Source organism: Terrapene carolina, unplaced genomic scaffold, assembly GCF_002925995.2.
Source record: "Terrapene carolina triunguis isolate 2854851 unplaced genomic scaffold, T_m_triunguis-2.0 Scaffold210, whole genome shotgun sequence".
Lineage (NCBI taxonomy): Eukaryota > Metazoa > Chordata > Testudines > Emydidae > Terrapene > Terrapene triunguis.
Genome location: NW_020664561.1, coordinates 50380207 through 50387624, shown reverse-complemented (window position 1 = coordinate 50387624; position 7418 = coordinate 50380207). Strand labels below are relative to the sequence as shown.

The 7418-nt window shown below is 43.5% G+C and overlaps 1 protein-coding gene across 2 annotated transcripts in view; it reads left to right on the top strand.

Annotated features, from left to right (window-relative positions):
- The window catches only part of LOC113404959 (cAMP-specific 3',5'-cyclic phosphodiesterase 4B), a 348028-nt gene that overhangs the window by 261781 nt on the left and 78829 nt on the right, over positions 1 to 7418 (top strand). For both annotated transcript variants that reach the window (XM_026655435.1, XM_026655436.1), the window contains one exon: positions 4218 to 4267. In XM_026655435.1, the coding sequence (XP_026511220.1) occupies positions 4218 to 4267 (50 nt within the window). The remainder of the gene's footprint in view (positions 1 to 4217; positions 4268 to 7418) is intronic.

The window sequence follows — 7418 nt, the reverse complement described above, 5'->3', positions numbered from 1 at the left end:
TGTGTGTGTGTGTGTGTGTGTGTGTGTGTGTGTGTGTGTGTGTGTGTACATACAGAGAACAGCCTTGGAACAAAGCAGCCCAGGAGCCACTTCTGCTTTAAGAGGGAGAAGAAGGGATTCAGGAGCGGAGCAGCCCAAACAATATTAACTGTCCGTTCCAGTAGGGGGAAGGCAGAAAAGTACTGCTGCTCTTTGGTCAGGCTGGAGCGAGGGCACAGAGTGGCTGAAGATAGAGCAATTCCCAGGAAAGGAGAGACAGAGCCTAGAAAGATATCCCAGTAAGCCTGCAGAGCCTACCTCTTTTTTTTTTTTTTTTTTAAGCTTCTGCCTGTTATTTCCAACAGCAACAGCAGAGAGCACCAGTGTGATTCTTCCAGCACAGGGGACTGTTTTTCTCTCCCCATCCTACCTTGAACCGATCCATTATTTAATGCTGCCCCTGGGAAGAGCTTGGTCTTTGAGAGGAGGGGGAAGTCTGTACAGTGAGGAGCCTGAGTTCTGGGACCTGCATTCTATAGGCTATCACAGGCTGACTCCAGGCCCTCCTCTCCTTTCCTTTTCCCCTGCCCAGGAGGCAAAGAACAAGCCTTTTCCCAGAGTGCCAGCCTTGAGGAGGAAGAGGAGAAAGCTCCTGGCCTCAAGGAGAGTGGGAGAGAAGAACCCACTGGTTCCTGGTGGGGCAGAATCTCCAGAGAGAGAGGGGCTGGATATAATTGGGGACAGAGGGGAATGCTGAGTGATGGTGAGCAATTGTGAAGGGGCAACTAATGGACTTGAGTGATTTGTGGGACAGTCTGGGGAGCAAGAGGAAGTGATGCTGCACACTAGTGTCTTCAGAAAGAGAGAACCATGCACTGGAAAGTGCTCCTGGGACTGATCTCTGATCCCACCTACTCTCTGCCCCTGACTGAGCTAACTCTTCATCTGTCTGCAATGCTGCCCCTAACTTAGTAACCCTACCTGGCATGATAAACAGAAAAAAAGGTTAACTAGGAGGGGAGGAAGAAATAATATTTATAAACTAGCATTTTAAAAAGATGAGTTATCATCCAGTTTGCCATTCTGGATTTCCCAGCCTTTTATTAGAAGCACAATATGCTGTTTCAGACCAGACCCATTAGTCACATTTGACTAATCTGTAGGACCGGCCAATATCATTTTCAGTCATTTATTAAAGAAACTGCTCCTCTATACACACACACACACACGAGCTAGAGAGGCAGTTTCATTAGTACATGACTGAAAACGATACATAATATAAGATGAAAATATGTTTACAAGTAAAATCCAGAGTAGTGCGTACAATAAACTTAATTTTAAATCTAAAGTGCTCAGCATGTTCATTTTCATTTTAAGATTTTTTTTTTTCTGATGTGGAGTAGAAAGCATTGGAAACAAGTAAAATGTTCTTTTAACTCCCTTGTCCTGAACATTTTCTATCTTGCTTAGCCTTTTATATTGCCACAGTTATAGTGATCATTTGTTTCTGTGTTCTGCTTTGAAATAGCCACTTCATATGAAGTCACCATTAATATCACTTCTGGGTTAGTCAGGGGTATCGTTGAAAAGTACTATCTGGTAGGTCCTTGGAATTTTGCTCTTGACATTGTCTGTTTTAGGTGACACCTATTAAGTTTCTCTAACATTTTCTGACAAAATGTCCCACTTTCATTTGCATATAACTTTGAAAACTTTAATCTTCCAGAGTAAAATTTTCCATGCTTTGTCTGCCTCGGTGGTATTTTTTTTTTTTTTTTAAGTTTTTAAAGTTTTTAAACAAGCCATTTTCAAGAGGGAGGGTAGTTAAAAATCGATAGTTCTGGTTAGGTTTTAAAAAAAGGTTTCAGATCATTTTTTGAACAGCTGTAGCGTCTCAAAGGTTGGGAGTCGCAATCTGCAGTTTGGCAGGGGTGGTAACCTTGAAGTCCGAGAGGTGTCTTTCCTTGTTCCTGTGAATACAATCCCAGACTGGTCTGTTATAAACCATGGAAAATCATTATTTGCACAGCTAAAATAGAACTCCTTCGCTTAAAACATTATATATCAAACACTCCAAATTGGTGGCTGTGTGTGTTCACTTCTCAGGACCTGTGTACTTCCTGCATTGTTTCCAAACAACTGCACAAAACGGGACATAGGCAGAATGCATCCAGATCCTTTGTAGTATAAACTTGAATTCTATATCCGGGATGGGTCAGTATTACAGAGCTGTAGGTCTCTTTTTCATCAAAGTTAGGTGGTTTGCCTTTCCACCACTAGGTTGTGATAGAGGCCAGGATGAAAATAACATGGAGTTGTGCCGGTTACACGGGGAAGCAGAATTATGATGATTTTGCAGGGATAGTGACTGTCCCCTTAATTAACAGGAATTTACCCCTTTTCAAAGAGGGTTGTGATTTGGGGGCAGATTTTCCAATGAACTCAGGAGTCAGATTTTCAAGTGCTCAGTACCGACAGTTGGGAGCAGATTTTCAAAATAATTCAGCATCCAACATACTCCCCAAAATGCTGAACTCTTCTGAGAGTCTAGTTGCATATTTAAATTCCCCACAGGGGAGCTGAGCTCTTGAAAATCTGACTCTGTTTTGTGGGTGCTGAGCCCTTCTGGAAATTCTGGTTGTAGAATTAATTTGGTCCCTCCTTGCCTCTGGAGTACTAGGTGACATTGGCTAAAAATGACTCTTTCCATGGGCTTGTCTTCACTACCCGCCCGGATCGGCAGGTGGAAATCGATCTCTTGGGGATCAATTAATCGCGTCTCGTCGGGACACGATAATCGATCCCCAAATCGACGCGCGTACTCCACCAGCCCAGGTAGGAGTAAGCGCCGTTGACAGGGGAGCCGCGGCGGTCGATTTGCCGCCATCCTCACAGCGGGGTAAGTCAGATCAGATACGTCGAATTCAGCTACGCTATTCCCGTAGCTGAATTTGCGTCTCTGAAATCGATCCCCCCCCCCCCGCCCCGTAGTGTAGACGTAGCCCATGTATACTTTGGAAAAAGATCACACCATTTCGCTCTAATGTGAACCTTGCCAGGTCATCTAGCTCTTCGCGACCTCCAGAGTTACCTAGATCTTTTTGACCTGCAGATTGGATTACAGTAAGATGCCCTACTTGGGGAGCTTGAAGCTATAACTGCAGCTGAATGAAGCAGCTCACTTGTGTTTTTAGCTTCAGGGAGCTCACTACACTAGTCTGGGCCAGCTCCAGGCACCAGCCGAGCAAACTCGTGCTTGGGGTGGCGGATTCTACAGGGCGGCATTCCGCCCAATCCTAGGGCGACACGGCCGCTTTTTTTTTTGTTCGCTGATCCGGCCGCCCTGTAGGGGGTGGCGGCGCGGAGGAGGGGAGCGCCCTGCTGGGCGTGGGCTGCGCGCTTTGTCTGCACCAGCCGGTGCCAAGTCTGTAGTAAGCCCGGCAGAGTAGCCCGTGTCCTTCCCTCCCTGCCGACCGAAGCGGCGCGGAGCCCTCCCGGCAGGTGGTGCGGCAGTCAGGGCCGCAGGGCGAGCGCCCCGCTGAAGCCCTGGCTGCCCCCCTTCTCTCTCTCCCCCTTTCCCTCCCCCTCCCCCCCGCTAGCCGGGGCACGTCTCCAGCGCAGGGAGTCCCCCTGCACCTGCGCTCCGGCCACCCCACGGGTTTTTTTTTTTTTTCTTCCCCCCCCCCCCCCGCCCCCCGCGCTTTTTTTTTTTTTTTTTTTTTTTGCTTGGGGTGGCAAAAAAGCCAGAGCCGGCCCTGACACTAGTGCTCCGAAGACAGCACTGTCTCCTTATTTGCTTCCAGGTGGAGTTTAAGGTGTGGAAAGTAATCTTTAAAGCCATATAAGGCTTGTATTTCCCAAGAGACAGATCTTGATTCAGGAGTTCTGTGCCCCCATTTCTTGGAGAGAACCCGAGTTTTCTGACCTTCAGGGCATTTCTGAGCTAGTGGGATGATTGTGGCAAAGGTAGTGTGGGATGATGGTACTGATCTTTTTGTAGCTAACTGGTTTATGTTCTGTTCATAATTTATGTATGTGTAGCTGGAAGGCATGAGATGTGTGGATTTTTTAAAACTAAAAAGAGAGAGATTCCAAATTCTTCATCAACCACTAATTTCACTTTGCAGTGTTTTGGGATTCTAATGAGCATGAAAGGTATTTCATACCTGAAGAAGAAGGCAAACCACATTGTTTAATGATAATACTGTATAAATGTTTTATTCTTTATTCCTCCACAGGAGGTCTCCAGCAGCGAGTCAGCCACCAGTCTCCAGAGTTAGCCTGCAAGGTATGAATGTGATTTGTAATCACTGGAAAGTTTCAAAGTAAACTGTGTGTCCCTGGTTATATATCATACTGTTAAAACTGTGATCTCTTATTTTATAAGATATCTTGCCTGATTCTCCTCTCTCACTGATATAAATTAGATATACCTAATCAGGCCCATTTTTTTAATATATATATATATATATATATATATATATAGTCTTGTTCTTATTTTTACCCTTTATGTGCAAGAAGAACATTGTAATTTTGGGCGGCCAGCCATGGCTGCAGAAGGTAATTAATTTGTTATCCTTAGGATTCCCTATTCTATATAGGCCTGGACAGGCCCTATATGACAAAACTTAAACAGGCTCAGACATAGCTATATATTTTACATTTGTTTTAATTTCAGTTTATTTCCATTGGAACTGCATAAGAGCTAAAATCAAAAGTTAAATCCTGAAGACCTTTTTCAGGCAAAATTCCTATTGTCTTCATTAGGATGTTCTGAAATGTTTTTAAAAAATCATTTATTCGGTGACAAAGAGAGAGAGTGCATGCCAATGGATTGAATTAATTCTTATTAATTAATTCTTATTAATTAATTCACTGGGACCAGATGGTATTCACCCAAGAGTTCTGAAAGAACTCAAATGTGAAATTGTGGAACTATTAACTATGGTTTGTAACCTGTCCTTTAAATCAGCTTCTGTACCCAATGACTGGAAGATAGCTAATGTAACGCCAATATTTAAAAAGGGCTCTAGAGGTGATCCTGGCAATTACAGACTGGTAAGTCTAACGTCAGTACTGGGCAAATTAGTTGAAACAAGAGTAAAGAATAAAATTGTCAGACACATAGAAGAACATAAATTGTTGGGCAAAAGTCAACATGGTTTCTGTAAAGGGAAATCGTGTCTTCCTAATCTATTAGAGTTTTTTGAAGGAGGTCAACAAACATGTGGACAAGGGGGATCCAGTGGACATAGTGTACTTAGATTTCCAGAAAGCCCTTGACAAGGTCCCTCACCAAAGGATCTTATGTAAATTAAGTTGTCATGGGATAAGAGCGAAGATCCTTTCATGGATTGAGAACTGGTTAAAAGACAGCGAACAAAACGTAGAAATAAATGGATAATTTTTCAGAATGGAGAGGGGTAACTAGTGGTGTTCTCCAAGGGTCAGTCCTAGGACCAATCCTATTCAACTTATTCATAAACTGGAGAAAGGGATAAACAGTGAGGTAGCAAAGTTTACAGACGATAGTAAACTGCTCAAGATAGTTAAGACCAAAGCAGACTGTGAAGAACTTCAAAAAGATCTCACAAAACTAAGTGCTTGGGCAACAAAATGGCAAATGAAATTTAATGTGGATAAATGTAAAGTAATGCACATTGGAAAAAATAACCCCAACTGTACATACAATACGATGGGGGCTAATTTAGCTACAACTAATCAGGAAAGGGATCTTGGAGTCATCGTGGATAGTTCTCTGAAGACGTCCACTCAGTGTGCAGCAGCAGTCAAGAAAGCAAACAGGATGTTAGAAATCATTAAAAAAAGGGATAGAGACTAAGACGGAGAATATCTTATTGCCCTTATATAAATCCATGGTACACCCACATCTTGAATACTGCATCCAGATGTGGTCGTCTCATCTCAAAAAAAGATATACTGGCATTAGAAAAGGTTCAGAGAAGGGCAACTAAAATGATTAGGGGTTTGGAACGGGTCCCGTATGAGAAGAGATTAAAGAGGCTAGGACTTTTCAGCTTGGAAAAGAGGAGACTAAGGGGGGATATGATAGAGGTATATAAAATCATGAGTGGTGTGGAGAAAGCCAATAAGGAAAAGTTATTTACTTGTTCCCATAAAAGAACTAGGGGCCAGCAAATGAAATTAATGGGCAGCAGGTTTAAAACAAATAAAAGGAAGTTCTTCACATAGCGCACAGTCAACTTGTGGAACTCCTTGCCTGAGGAGGTTGTGAAGGCTAGGACTATAATAGGGTTTAAAAGAGAACTAGATAAATTAATGGAGGTTAAGTCCATTAATGGCTATTAGCCAGGATGGGTAAGGAATGGTGTCCCTAGCCTCTGTTTGTCAGAGAGTGGAGATGGATGGCAGGAGAGAGATCACTTGATCATTACCTGTTAAGTTCACTCCCTCTGGGGCACCTGGCAGTGGCCACTGTTGGTAGACAGGATATTGGGCTGGATGGACCCTTGGTCTGACCCAGTATGACCATTCTTATGTTCTTAAACACATGTAGTTTATTGTCTGAATTACCTCAAAGCAGTGTTCAGACTTAGAGAATATTATAGAAGTTTCATGGACACAATGATTCATGACTGTTGAAGATAGATGCACCATTTGCTGCTGTTGTAGGTAATTGTTACTGAACGCTGCAACTTCTTGCTACAGAGTAACAGCCCCTACATTAGCAAAAGGTTTCATTTAGCCGTTACTGTCAGGGCTGACCCTAGGCATTTTGCTGCTCTGTGTGTTCACCTCTCTTTCCCCACCCTCCACTAATCCATCTCTTGAATCCCACCCCAAGTTTTATAGGGTTATTTGACATTTTCCCATTAATATTTCTCTGATTGTGGTTTTAGATTCACTTGTTCCCCTTTATGTATGTATGTTCCTTCTTTTTCCCTTTTCCTTCACTCTTTCTTGGTGAATCTTTTCCTCCTTTTTGTCTTCCTGTTTTCCCCTCAGAAAAATTTCCCTTAGTGTATACTTTTCCATCACTGCGATTCCCTCTGTCCATTCCACTTTTCCCAGGTTTTGTTTTTACCAGTCTCTCTGCCTGCCTCTCTCTCTCTTCTTCCCGGTCACTGCCTCCTTTCTTTTTTTCACTTTCCGGACGTTCCTATTATATATCCTAACTGTTCCCCTTCACGTGTACCCTGTCACTCAGACTTGTGCACACATGCTTCTTCCCCCTCAGAGACCAACACAGAAGGGTTCTGGGTTCTCTTTGGTCTTGGAGGGGAATAATATTAAGCCAAGTCTCCAGAAGGAGTGCACCAATCAGGGCTCAGCTGAGCTCACACTGCCAGGGTTAGTCTTACTCACACAGAGCAAAGTGAGTCCCAATCAATAGTTCAGCACCTGTTCTACCACAGTCTGTGCTGGGGTTGAGGGCAGGTGGGAGAGGAGTGTGCAGT